This window comes from Ascaphus truei, chromosome 5, assembly GCF_040206685.1.
Source record: "Ascaphus truei isolate aAscTru1 chromosome 5, aAscTru1.hap1, whole genome shotgun sequence".
NCBI lineage: Eukaryota > Metazoa > Chordata > Amphibia > Anura > Ascaphidae > Ascaphus > Ascaphus truei.
The window spans coordinates 287,474,175-287,489,177 of NC_134487.1; the positions used below are offsets into that span (position 1 = coordinate 287,474,175).

Here is a 15,003-nt window from a genome sequence, read left to right on the forward strand (position 1 = left end):
GCTTCAATGTGGTTTTATTCCCAAGTCTCTTATCGTTAGGTCTTGGGAGGTGTTTGGTTACAATCAGACAAATCCTCTCCTAATAGGTGGGACTTTTTAATCAGGAATAAACCGCGCTGTTTTTGCTATTACAGCCAGATGTAGGCTCTGGAAACCTTTTAAAAGGTTTACTCATCTCCTGACCTCTATCATCACTGTTTATGCAAATGTAGCAGGCTTCCCCCTGGCCCCCCTTACCTCCGCAGGAGAATGGGGACCCCCGTGGTATGTCGGGGAGATCGCGTCACCGGGGGCTCCCGGTGGCATACACAACAGGGTGCCGCCATCTTGGATGCGTTCGTGCATGCGCGGAGGTTTGCGCGTGCGCATAAGAGTTGCGGCGGACATTATAGTGAAGGCGAAGGGGCAGAGATGGCGCTCCGTAGCGCAGGGACTCCCCAAGGTCGCGCATGCGCAGAAGTGAGCAGTGGCGGCCATTACAGCATTGCGCACGGGCAGCCGACATAGCGCACGCGGCCCCAATAATAGAAAGGCTCTCCAGGGACTAGCCCCAGGGGCTGGAACCCAGGTGACACCAGGGAGCCAATGTAAGAGTGAGATTCTCCTGAGCAGAGATATATACATTGTTGCGAGCAGTGAGAGAGGTTGGATCCAGACAGAGATTGGGGAAGGTAGTGTACAGAGAGCAGTGCTCTGCTATACTAGGCCACAGACACCCCAGGCCCAGGTAGGCCCCACTCCCCACTAGGTTTAGTGGGTAAGTTTATAGGGACAGCCCCTAAGGTAGGGACCCTGCCCTTAGCTGAGAGTGAGTCTAGTCAGTGACACAGCTGCAGTGCTGTGTGCTCTGACAAGAACAGACAGTGTTGCTTTACAGTTCAGTCATAGCAGTTAGTTTGGCAGTTTCAGGAAAGGCCCCTTTCAGTGCAAGGGGGGGTTGCTTTCTACAGTACAGTGTTATGTGATATCACCGGTCGGTGCCAGTTGCATGCGGTGATCGCGGCCTGCGTCTGGGCTCAGACAGGCTCTACTGCAAGAGACATTCTGCGGGTGAGACGCTCCACGAGGGAGACCCCTCACACGGAGGTGGGACACCGCGGAGGCGGATTCCTGTTCCTGCACCAGACCCTTTTCGAAGTTCTTTACACCCTGGCACGGACGTATGCCCGGGCAGGTATCTATAAGTGCACCAACTATACACACGTGAGCAGCGCTGCCACACTGGGTGGGGGTCCAGGACACTGGGACGCTGGTGCCGAGCACCCAATTATTGTGGGCACTGTATGGTTGGGTTACTATTGGGCGGAGAGGCCAAGGGCCTGTACAAGGGGATATTGGTGCCCCTGCACCCAATGTATGTTTGTTATGCATAAAGCTGTTGACACTCTATATGATGATACTGTGTGTTATGTTACTGATCCCTATAGTAAACCCTTTTAGCCATAACCTTTGGTGTGGGCTGGTTACTTTATGGATGTTCCTATGTGAGGGCCATTCTACACACCTGGAATCTCACATAAGTGGAGGCGCTGATTGAAGAAACGTTCCAGAGAAGCACCCCAGGTTCCCAGCAAGCGGAGGCTCAGGCCTCCTGTGAACCTGCAGGTATAGCACCACACCTGGTAACATATAGGTTCCCCCTCACATACACTCTATATGCGATTGGGTGGGGGAATACCCGTTACACAAACATTACATCAATAAAGTTACTGTACTTTCACAAATAATGCTGCTTTACCACTGAGAGACACTGTTCCTTTGCATTGGATGTAGCCTCACCTTGTCAGGACAGTTCTTGCTAATCATGAGTGGGAAAATGCGTTGAGGCAAGTGAATGCCCTCAGCCCGGGCTCTCTTGTCATTGCACCCATACATAAAGACGTTCTGCTTCCTACTGTGCCCGTGCAGGTCACAGTACAGCAGTATCTCCCTCTCCTCCAGCACACTGCCAGGGGGGAGAAGGAAAGGTGACATTCATTACACAGCAACAGGTACTTCTGCATATGCTTTGACCGCAAGCTCTTAAGTACAGGGATTCCCCCGCTTACACTTGGTGCTTGTATCTCTGGGCTGCAGCATAATTTCCCTATACTGTATGCGTTTTCAATTTGCAGCGTACACGTTTGGTGAGGTACCAGCACAAAATGTATATATATATATATATATATATATATATATATATATATATATATATATATATATATATATATATATGTATATATATTAAACAAATGGAATCTTCTGCATCCACCTCAACCATGGTAAATGTAGAGTTATGGGCCTGTAATTGTACAGATAGAATTACATGATTGGCTCGATGAACGCATGTTCAGAAAATAACGTTTATAATCAGTATTCAAGTTCAGTGCACTGTTGTATGAACAGGATACTGTTCCTGGTCTATACATCTCTCGTCTTTAAAGAACAGAGCCCACAAACCATTATAATGTACTGTATGTTTGGGTATGGGATTCAGTAGCTATGGGGTGGCCAACTCCAATCCTCAAGGGCCACCAACAGGACAGGTATTAGGGATATTCCTGCTTCAGCACAGGTGGCTCAGTCAAGCAGGGATATCGCCAATACCTGGCCTGTTGGTGGCCCTTGCGGACTGGAGTTGGCCACCTCTGCAGTAGCTTATCAAACATTGTACAGAATTCAAAGCTACACATCCCAGAATTAACATGCAGGAATTCCATTAACAAATAGAACCTTATTGGTACAGATGCAACACATACTGCAGCCATGTTACATTCACGTTACATGTATTGTGAAATCACGGAAGCCATATTGAGGAGTTTGGCTACAAATTGTAATTGCATGTATAAGCTGTAACAATGAACTCCCGTAACAGATCAGTGGACTTCAAGGAACTTATGCGGGTCTATTTATCCAAAGTGGGGCAAAACGAAGGCCAAGATAGCATCCTTGTTGTCAGTAGGAGTTGTTCCTTACATAAATGTGTTCTGTTTTTTTTCTTTCTTTTTGCATCAGAATTGTCCTAGTATTTTATCTGGGAGACTTTGGTGAATTAGCCACCGTCCCTCATTGTTTTTCTGCTTTGCCTGAAATGTGTTTAAAAGCAGCAATACCCCTTACTCCATAATTTTTTTTAATATACAGATTTGAACTGCGGGATCCCTGGAACTGTGCGATTTTTAAAAAAAGATGGTTAGAGCTGCTTGTTAAAGCAGCAGTTCAAGCTGCCATTTAATTATTTTTTTTATATATATTTTTTTTTCTTCATTCAATATGTGGATCAATACAATCTACACACTGACAAGTGATTAGCTAAGTTGCCGATCGATCTGTTCTCCTGTTATCGATCCGTGAAGATTCGGCTCAGGGGTTCACTAAATGGCCGCCAGTGCAGCAGAAGAGGGCCAAAGATGCAAAGTTCTGTGGGGAAGATCATGTGACCAGGCAGTCACCAGATACAATTGGTTCACTGCTAGAGAGAGGGCAGGGCTCAAAAAGGGGTGTGCCAGAGGCTGTTTCAGAAGAGGAAGGGGATGTGACTTTGTAAATGGTTGCTATAGGAACAAAAAATGCTTGTTACATTATAATACATTAAAAATGTCTTTAAAAATGAATATATATATATATATATATATATATATATATATATATATATATATACACAGTGGTTGACAAATCACCAAAAAATCTACTCGCCACACAAAAAAATCTACTCGCCACCTAGTACCAAACGTGTGCTGCTTGGGCCAATATTTACTCGCCCGGGGGTTAAATCCACTCGCCCGGGGCGAGCAAATCTATAGGTTTGCCGAACACTGTATATATATATACAGTATATTTTAAATGCTACAAGTCTTTTCTCATAGTACAGAACTGATTTATTAACAAAAAAACAAAAACAAACACATTGCTTGAACTGCAGCTTTAATGTTGCTGTTCTGCCTATCTATTATAGCAACATTGTTCAATTTCCAAATCATCATTATTCCTACATTTTTTCAGCATCAACAACTGTCAGCTGCTAAGTGGTAGAAACATCTTTGGCCAACAAATCTGCATGAAAACATAGTGAATTTAATGACATTGAATGTGAACTCAAGAAAAAAGAAATCGTGCCATGAATTGAGGTATACTTTTTAGTGCCTTGATACACAAGAAATCTAAAACGTCTATACAGCAGAGCCCCGTTTGAATCTGCCTGGTGATGAATAAAAGACCCTTTACATGATGTTACCACTAGAGGGAGCTAGAAAACAACCTATTTCTACATGCTGCAACGGCTTAAAAGCAGGACACAAAATTATTATATATTATTTTTTTTTATAGATATTATCAAGTGAAATAAGTGCTATGATAAAGCTCAGAGCTGACATCAAATTGATTGACAGTTAGCAGCAGATAGGCCATTAAAAGTAATCAGTCCTACACAGAAAGAAGAGGTAAACTGTTGAAGTGGAGAGGAGCGGGCCATGCCTTCTTCGCTGTAGCTGTCTGCAGGTAATATAATACGTCTTATTATCTTTTATTTTATTTATACCGTGCTGAAAACCTGTCTTCTGTTTCCCCAGCACTGCAGCAACGCCATTTGAATGTGCAGCATTATGGTGGGAAAGTTATTAAGGAGGTTTACGCGATAACCCACAAAACAAGGAGGGAAGAAATTATCTGGGGGAAGAATCAATTCAGCTGTTTGCTACCAACAATGTTACTGTACATGGGGGTATTTAACCCATCTCGCCCACCGCTTTAATTAATTCCTCCTGCTTTGTGTTATTAACTGACCACAGGCACGTTGTCCTCTCTTGCTGCCCCCCATGGGGTTTTTCATTTGATAAATCTGGTGCGGTTGGCCGCTTTTAACACAGAAGCCCATCTAATTTATAAAAAGGGCCTACACAACCCTGCAACAACAAAAAAACTGGCATTAACATGTAACGTGTGTGCGTGTACACGTGTGTAGCATCAAGAGCCAGTTGGTGTCTGAAAACCAAACGGCATCAAATGGTATTGGTAAGCATTGGCAGGTAAAATATATCATTACCCTAGCTGGTGAGGTTAAATTTGTAATAATTTAGAGTTGTCAGCCTAAAAAATCATTGGAAAGCAATATATTTCAGGCCACTCCTAAGTCACATTTCAAATCCAGACATGGTGTTTGTGGTTAAAGTTAATACTTATCAGGATACACATGGCCAGTGTTTAATCAAACTGAAGTAAAATATATGAACATTAAAACCAGTGAAGCTAAATGAATTCTCAGCCAAGCATAACCTTGGCGTCCCCTCCTTGCATTCTAAGGTCAATGGATGAGGATAATTTGCAGAGGTTTGGAATATTTCTGTTTGTTTATGGGGCCACTGGTAACACCACTTTCTCATGTTCAAATATTTGGCCCATTGTCATTTAACCAGTACTCAGCTAGTAATACATGAATGTCAAATGATAAAAACAGATGTGTTCTAGGCATAACCTCAGGCACCGAGTGTCAATCATTTTACCCTTGCTATGGGAAGGTTGCTTACCGTTTGATCATGTTACGGGTGAACCAGATAGATGGAAATGAATCCTTCAGCATGGACTTGTAGTTGCGGTTTAGGTCCCGGCCAGCAAGAGAGCAGCGATAGTTGCCCACAATCACACCGTCGGGGTTAAGCATGGGTACCACCTTGAAGATGAAGGTGTCTCGCAGCAGACGAGCATCACTTCTTGTACTCAGAATGTAATCAAGGAACCCTTTCATCACCAATGAGCTGTTGGTCTCACCTGGGTGGACCCTGGCTGTCAGAATCACGGCCTTCTTCCTCTTTGATCCCTTGGTGGTTGAAGATGGGTTTGTGATGGTCAAAACCTGCACCATGTTTCCAGCCAAGGAATGGCACAGGACTCGGATCTTACAGTACTTTGAGCGTTCTGGGTCATTGGCTATTTCAGCCAAGTAGTCCTGCAGGTTGGAATAAGTATAGGGGTAACAGTGTGCAAAATAGCAAGTGTCCCTGCTGTGTGGGAACTTGAAGGTCCAAGAGAGAGAAAAATAAAGCTGGCCGTCATGGCCACGGTTGTTCTTGTAGTACTTGATCTCATCTCCAATTCTATGCCAGCCAACATGACGGGTTTTGGCTTCTTGCTCGGAATACATGAGGGGCCGCATGCCATGATTGTACAGGCTGCTGGACTTCATGAAGTTGATGATGGTAAAGCGGTAGGGCACACCAGCCTGGGTGTTCTTCGCTCGAAAGTAGAACCACTGGGTGTGCCGGTTTGTATAGAGGTCGGTACGCAGAGTCAGTTGGTAGTCGTAGTCATCACTGGAAGATTAAAGCCAGGAGAGGATGAGTTTGTAAGATTTATATACATTCCTTCTAATTATGAAATGGTGCAATTAGGAGGGATAGAGAAGGTAGAAATAAGGGTAGTCTAGACTTGTCTGTTTTGTATTAAGCATCAATTATCTAGTTATAACCTATTAAACATACTGTAGCACTACCATTATTTACATTTGGTACCATGTGGGGCTAACCCTTTAATATTCTTGGTGTTTGAGCACAGAAAGTGATTGGAAAGGCTCCGAAAGGGCAGTGGAACCTCCCGTTGGTTTTGTAGGGGGGTAATTATCTATGTATAAACGTCGATCTAGGTACAGCAGTATGTCTATGAATAATATTTTGTTTCAGAAATGTAGCAGTCCCAGACACAAGACGTTCATTGTCTAAATTTATTAGGCAAACATAACAATGATAGAAAAACATACCATCGTTGAGTTTCTTCCCTTCATTTCATACACTACTGTATGTATAGTAGTAGCAAGACGGCGCAATTAATCTCTTTGCTACTAGAGAAGCTCTGCAGATTAATCTTATTCCTCTACAAGCAATGGGGTTACAGTTTGAATTACATTTTACGTCATGAAATCTTTTCTTCATTGGTAACATTATTGATTAGCAAATGGAAATTGCAAAAACGCCTTCACACTTAACTGCATTATTTCCTCTAAGAGCAGAGGTTCTCAACTCCTGTCCGCAAGATGCCCCCAACAGGTCAGGTTTTAAGGATATCCCAGCTTCAGCACAGGTGGAGCTGGGATATCCAACCTTCGACTGAGCCACTGGTTGAGCCGCCTGCGCTGAAGCTGGGATATCCTTAAAACCTGACTTGTTGGTGGCTCTTAAGGACTGAAGTTGAGAACCCCTGCTCTAAGGGCTTCATGGAACAGCTTGACCACAAAAAAAACTGTGATCCAATTTCGGTTCTTTCAGTGCTTTCTCTCTAAATATTCTTCTTGGCTCAAACTCTGTCAACTGACTCTTGTTTCTCCCTCCCAACGTCTAATGTGGCGTATCGCACAACTCAGGCAAGCAGTAAACATACCATGGGTGTCAGGACACACACTCATACTGACGCACAAGATTGCTGTCAGATGTTAGAGTGGAGACGGCGATTTATCCCATTATTATACACAGCTACTAACTGAATTTATGACAATTTATTCTATAAAAATCAGACAGCAGCTCAACTGACTGGGGGGAAAAAAAAAAGCTTCCCCGCTGAGAAAATAAAAATGCTAATATCGGTAATAGATTTCTGAAATGGACCTGACTGGCTTGGATACCGTGTGTGTGGAATTAACAGCCCCGTGGAATAGAAAACTTGCTGCGATCGGTTTGTCACCAAGTTCTGTATTCATGATGGACAAAGGCTCTGCAGTAATCATTTACTTTGCGCCACGGGACACTCGTGTCCATCTGGTGACAGACCCAGCTCAAAAAAAAAAAAAAAAAACTTATTGTGCGAGCACCTCACTGAGCAGCTCATAACGAGCGGCTTTCTCAGTCTACTGGCCACTGGGGGGGCGCTGCGATGCTTACCACCATCATCACACTAGCAGGCTCTATTTAGTAGGACGTCCCAGAACCGAAACTGGTGCAAAAACAGCATCAGAAGTAACCAAATAAAGAGATTTCCTGTTACCAGCAATGGGATATTTTTTTATTTGACACATTTGGTGCAGTTTTGGGTTTGGGTTGCTTTTGCAAATCAGAAGACTGGTCAAATGACCACAAATGTCATACGGTATCTTAACCTTTATCAACACATAATTTTGTCGGATAAATTGTCTTTTGCCGATTTATAATACAGCCTGATCGGTGCAGATGTGTGATCAATACAGCATGGATCCCCCAGTTATAAGTTGATTAAAATGAAGTGTTTAGCACTCATTTAAAAATGTAGCAAACATATTTATTAAAAAAAAAAAAAAAAGTGTTCAACGTAGAAGTAAAAGTTGTACATGACAGCTTACACGTAAAAAGCAGTTCTTCCTACTAATTATTTTAACCCAGATTTGTTTTCCCAGGGTGGGAACTGGGGGAAACCCCTGAGCAAAAAAATGTTCAGCTCCGGGGACCCCCTGGTTACTGAGATACTTAATGGAGAAGTTTAAATCTCTCCATGGGGAAACAAAATGGCTGCCAAGATTCAACAAGGGGAAAGCTGCAACATAGTTGGCTGAGGCTTTCTATTGGATGGTCATTCAAATTCCCTTTAAAAACCATGAAGTAATACCGGTAACTTCACCAGTAAGTGCTTCAGGAACCCGAGGGACCCTGCCGCTCTGGAGGACCCCTTCCCCTCCTCTCCGCCTTAACCAATCCGGTAAAAGAATAATGGACTACTCTTTTAAATACAATATATGTTACTGAGTGGGGCTGCCCCTATTCCCTTGTTTCACACTTACATACATTGTTTGTATATTACAATGTGTTGGCAGGGGTTCTATTGTTATAGTGCAGGACTGGCCAACGCCTGTCCTCAAAGGCCATCAACAGGTCAGGTTTTAAGGATATCCCTGCTTCAGCACAAGTCGCTCAATCAGTGGCTCGGTCAACACTGAACCACCTGTGCTGAAGCAGCTGTGCTTAAAAGCTGACGTGTTGGTGGCCCTTGATGACCACTCCTGTTATAGTGCATATCATGCATGGCAGTGTAGGGATACAATTAGCAGTATTTATGTCACACCCTCTGCTAATAGACAGAAACCTACACTTGGACCACTTTCTGCAGGTTCCCACTTTCAAATCGCGCCTCGAAGTCCAGCGTGATGTCTGAATCTTTACAGTTTTGCAGGGCCGCCAGTTTCAGTGGGCTGCGATTCCCCCCCACACGGGAGCACATGAAGCACGATTCCTTGCTGGCTGATGGTAGAGAAAAGAGAAAGAGAGAGAGGGAAAGAAAGAGAGAGCGAGGGAAAGAAAGAGAGAGAGAGAGAGAGAGAGAGAGAGAGAGAGAGAAAGAAAGAGAGAGAGAGAGAGGGAAAGAAAGAGAGAGAGGGAAAGAAAGAGAGAGACAGGGAAAGAGAGAGAGACAGAGAAGGGGAGGGGGGCAGAGAGAGGGGGGAGAGAGAGAGGGAGAGAGAGAGAAAGAATCAGAGGGAGAGTTAGAGATAGATAGAAGCAGGGAGGGAGGGAGAGAGAGAGATAGAGTGAGGGAGGGAGAGGAAGAGAGAGTGAGAAATTCAAAGAAAAAAGAAGCAAATAGAAGAGAAGAGGAAGAGAGTCATGTATAAGTATTCTTGTCTAATTTTATCTATGTACAATACATACACAGCATGCAGGATTGACAGCAACTCATCACATTCTGTTCCTCTGAACACAGAGCTCTCAGCTTTACCCTCCTGAGTGGGTTTCCGTAGTAACTACTTTTTTGAAGTGTTCTTGAATACCAGGCACAGGTGTATATGGACTGCTGGAAACCAAAGGATAGGGTTCAAGGCTCTCTCAGATCCAAGAGACACTAAGGGCCTCATTCAGAGAGGGTTGATAAAAATTATCGCCAGGGCATTTAAAATGCCGTTTTTTTGGGTGTTGCTATCACGGTATTCAGAAAGGCTCGAATACCAGTGATAGCAAAATTCCCAAACCGGGCGAGTTGCTGCCAGCGAGAGCATCAAGCCTCTGAAAAGGCCTAAACCAGCGATTCATTTCTGCTGCAGAGAGAGCTGCTCTGAGAGAGCCGCCTCTCCCAGCTGAAATGTCGCCCGAAAATTATTTAAATATACATTTCTTTCATAGTGTAGATGTGCAGGGGGTCTCCGGAGGTGAACCACGTTGGTTTTATGTCCGGGGACCCCCTGCTTCTCGAGAGTTTCAGGCACCTTTATGGGGTGCCGGTATCTTCTATGCAAGGAAATGTCCCGCGTCACGTGACCGGGACATTTTAATGCAGAGGGATACCGGCACCCCATAAAGGTGCCTGAAACTCTCGGGAAGCAGGGGGTCCCCGGACATAAAACCAACGTGGTTCACCTCCGGAGACCCCCTGCACATCTACACTATGAAAGAAATGTATATTAATAAATATTGTAATAAACATCAATACACGCCCCCCCCCCCCTCCGCCCAAACCCATACAGTACAGTAATGGCAAAATAACTATTATCCAGATATGGATAATAGATTATTTGCCCATTATTAATCACTGCATTAGCATACAAAAATAAAGTAAATAAATACAGTTATACTTACCACAACAGCAGGTCCCTCTGTCATCCGTAGCAAGAAAGCATATATACATAATAAAGACATTCTAATGGCCCCAAACCCCTTAATCACCTTAGCGGTTACTAACCGCTATAGTCATTAAGGCGTTAAACCCACCCTGACCCGATACAAACCCGGGAGGCCTAAGCACCCACCCTGACTGACTATACCCACCCTATACCCATTGAGTAGTATAGTGGTACATCATACCCATATAATAATAATATGGTCATGATAAGCCTCTATAGCACTCAATGGGCACCCTAATTACAATACATTAATACACAAGACACACAATAATAAAACCTAACTAAACTCCAAAAAAACACACTTCACTAAATAAAAACAGTAGCCAGCTAATCCAATCAATACAAGCAATAACAACATCAACAATGAATTAATTAAACCATTAACCAATCAAATCAATTAATTCCTAAACCAACTCAAAATGAATAGTAACACTAACCAATCCAAACAATGAATTACTACAACATTAATGAATTTAAACAGTAAAATACAAAGAAAGAAATTCTAACAATATCTGAACTAACCATAAAACGCATTAGCTAACATAATATAACATTAACTACAAACGAACACCAATCGCAAACCTTTTAATAGCATTAAGCATGAAAAAACAAACAATCACATCCACATAATAAACTGAAATGAAAAAAAGCAACAGCAATACAAAGCCAGAAATGCACACCAAATATTGTCATAATAATGTATTAATCTGTACCCTAAAGAGGTACTGATTAATATATTATCAGTGAATGTGCCTCCCCCCAAAAAATCAAAAAACACATCCAAAGAATAAACCTGTAAAAAGAGACATTTACAAACATTCAATATATTACTTACCATTAGAAGCGGTGTCCCTCCGACTCCAGGGGTAACAGGAAGCTCACGTACCTTGGAGGCCTCCAACAGCATCCGATGCCATCCGCCATGAAGATCAGGATCAGGTACCCAAATCTTCTTTTTTCTTTCTTTAATCACCTTCTTCTATCTTCATCTGTCACCATTTCTTGATCTTCTATCTTCTTGTTGTAATCCAAAAAGCCCCATGGTAGATCCCAACCGATGTTGTCTCGTCGTCTTCTTGGGCTCAAATGAGGCGTCACTTCCTTAAATAGGCTCAAAATGGTTAACGCCACCTGATTGGCTGTTAAAACCATGTTCCGACTTTAATGTTTTTTTTGACATGACGTCACTTAAAGGGAATGATGCCAGCCAATCAGAATGGCTTTGCTTCATTTGCCTTTAAGATGACGTCACGAAGCCGGCGTCACATGGTATTTCAGCTAATCAGATCGTGGAACCAATTCCACACTCTGATTGGCTGAAATACCTTGTGACACAGCGGCCATCTTGGATTTAGTGACGTCATCTTAAAGGGAATGATGCCAGCCAATCAGAATGGCTGTGCCTAATTTGCCTTTAAGATTACGTCACTAAATCCAAGATGGCCGGTGTCACAAGGTATTTCGGCCAATCAGAGTGTGGAATTGGTTCCCACGATCTGATTGGCTGAAATACCATGTGACACCGGCTTCGTGACATCATCTTAAAGGCAAATGAAGCACAGCCATTCTGATTGGCTGGCATCATTCCCTTTAAGTGACGTCATGTCAAAAAAAAAAATTTAAGTCGGAACATGGTTTTAACAGCCAATCAGGTGGCGTTTAACCATTTTGAGGCTAAATGTGATGTCACAAGCCCTATTTAAGGCCATGACGCCTCATTTGAGCCCAAGAATACGACGAGACAACATCGGTTGGGATTTAACATGGTTTTTTTTGGATTGACAGATGAAGATAGAAGGTAAAGAAGATCAAGAAATGGTTACAGATGAAGATAGAAGAAGGTGATTAAAGAAAGAAATAAGAAGATTTGGGTACCTGATCCGGATCTTCATGGCGGATGGCATCGGATGCTGTTGGAGGGCTTCAACGTATGTGAGCTTCCTGTTACCCCGGGAGTCGGAGGGACACCGCTTCTAATGGTAAGTAATATATTCAATGTTTGTAAATGTCTCTTTTTACAGGTTTATTCTTTGGATGTGTTTTTTTTATTTTTTGGGGGAGGCACATTGACTGATAATATATTAATCTGTACCACTTTAGGGTACAGATTAATACATTATTATGACAATATTTGGGGGGCATTTCTGGCTTTGTATTGCTGTTGCTTTTTTTCATTTCAGTTTATTATGTGGATGTGATTGTTTGTTTTTTCATGCTTAATGCTATTAAAAGGTTTGCGATTGGTGTCCGTTTGTAGTTAATGTTATATTATGTTAGCTAATACGTTTTATGGTTAGTTCAGATATTGTTAGAATTTCTTTCTTTGTATTTTACTGTTTAAATTCATTAATGTTGTAGTAATTCATTGTTTGGATTGGTTAGTGTTACTATTCATTTTGAGTTGGTTTAGGAATTAATTGGTTTGATTGGTTAATGGTTTAATGGTTTAATTAATTCATTATTGATGTTGTTATTGCTTGTATTGATTGGATTAGCTGGCTACTGTTTTTATTTAGTGAAGTGTGGTTTTTTGGAGTTTAGTTAGGTTTTATTATTGTGTATCTGGTGTATTAATGTATTGTAATTAGGGTGCCCATTGAGTGCTATAGAGGCTTATCATGCCCATATTATTATTATATGGGTATGATGTACCACTATACTACTCAATGGGTATAGGGTGGGTGCTTAAGATTCACGGATGGGTGAAGGGGGTATTAGCCCTAAGGATGGGTGTCTAGGCCTTGCGGGTGGGTAGCGGTTGGGTTAACCCTTTTATTACCTTAGCGGTATTAACCACTAAGGTAATGAAGGGGTTAACTCCCCCCGCAACCCCCCGCAAGGCCTAAACAGCCACTAAGGGCCAAATTCCCCCTTTACCCACCCTCGCTTGCCATAGTAAGCCTGGCATGGGTGTTTAACCCCTTCATTGCCTTAGCGGTTAGCCGCTAAGGTAATGAAGTTGCTGTACATGCATGTTTCCTGCATCGGATGCATGCCAGGGGGGCTACGGAGCTGCTATTAATGGCTATCAGCTCTGGCGACCCCCGGCATCAATCCGAGGCAGGAAAAGGGCCTGATTTTTTCTAAGTCCCGACACATCGCAGCTCATCGAGGCCATCTCCCCACTAATTTACCTAAACTTTGAGGTGAATTGGATTTGGGGAGAAGATCGCCTTTTAGGGCTGCAATAGGCCGCAACAGCCGTCTCGCGGGTATCTGAATTGCGCGAGTTTATGATCCTCCCGAAAATGGTCGATAAGCGGCTGATCAACGCTCAATTGGCGATTTTCTTTTGATCATAAAATTTTGCGTCGATACAGGCCGTCATCGAGCACTTATCGAGGCTTTCTGAATACGAGTAGCCATTTTGGTCGATAAGTGCTCGATAAGTGCTCGATAAGTGCCTTATCGAGGAGTTCTGAATGAGGCCCTAAGACTAAGTGGTCATGTTAAGTGTCTGTGCTTCCTTTTGAGTACATTTCAGCACCGCCTTACTCTCAAAGCACACACACACAACAGAGTTTTACAGTTCTGTTACAGCGACCCTTTGCTTTTAAAGCAGAATTCTGAAATAGGTTTATTAGCTTTCCAAATGCAGACCACAAAGCCATACTCTGAACACCATTCAGGACTCAGCAGGCCATGTTCTGTGTTTGCAATAAGCTCATATCTAAATGGGAGAACACTGCAGCCAATCTAAGACATTAGCAATTGGGGGCAAAGTTCTGTAAGAGCAGTGCAAAAAAATCTCAATTGTTGACATTTTCCATGAGTCTCGCAAACAGCATTTTACAGCAATTATTCTCCAAAAAATAAAAACGTGATGAAGGCAAGAAAAGTGAGTGACAGTGGAATTGTAAATACTTTTTCATGCGTCACGCATGTTTCTTTCAGTAATGAGCTACCACAGAGACTTACATTTGATCCGTTTATGTACCATTAAGTCTCTACGGTGATAAGTGAAGGACATGTTATCAAAGTGAAATAAGTCATTTAAAACTTCCGTTAAAGTTTTAAATGGTCGTTTCTTGATACAAAATACACTTAATATCCAAACTAAGAAGCAAAAGCCTAACTTCAAAACAGCACAATGACAATGTATGGAGTCTACATGCATACAGATTTTGTTCGAGGCTGAGCAGGGGTTCAAACCTGTATCTGGGGTTCAAACCTGTATCTGGAAAGAATGCTGCAGCAATTTTCTAGCTGCCCTCATCAGGGCTGAGCTGCAGTATAAGGCCTCGGCCAGGCTTACTGCTTGCTGGCGGAGGCACGCTGAGGCGCGCTCCCGCTCAGCACTGAGCCCCTACAGTCGCAATTGGAGCGGCTTTAGAAGGGGCTCGCCTAGGCGTGGGTCTTAGGGAATTTAAAAATTTCCCCGCTTGCCGGCGCGCAGGGCCGGTCACGTGAGCGGTTCGCCGTGATGCCACTGGCCCGCCCCCGGCCCGCCCCCTGACGGCGCG

The 15,003-nt window shown here is 43.1% G+C and overlaps 1 protein-coding gene across 6 annotated transcripts in view; it reads right to left on the reverse strand.

Annotated features, from left to right (window-relative positions):
- Positions 1 to 15,003, reverse strand: part of AGBL3 (AGBL carboxypeptidase 3) — a 125,271-nt gene that overhangs the window by 58,916 nt on the left and 51,352 nt on the right. For all 6 annotated transcript variants that reach the window (XM_075602518.1, XM_075602516.1, XM_075602515.1 and 3 more), the window contains exons 6-8: positions 9,017 to 9,167; positions 5,502 to 6,284; positions 1,780 to 1,945 (exon numbers count right to left, since the gene is read on the reverse strand). In XM_075602518.1, coding sequence (XP_075458633.1) covers positions 1,780 to 1,945; positions 5,502 to 6,284; positions 9,017 to 9,167 — 1,100 coding nt within the window. The remainder of the gene's footprint in view (positions 1 to 1,779; positions 1,946 to 5,501; positions 6,285 to 9,016; positions 9,168 to 15,003) is intronic.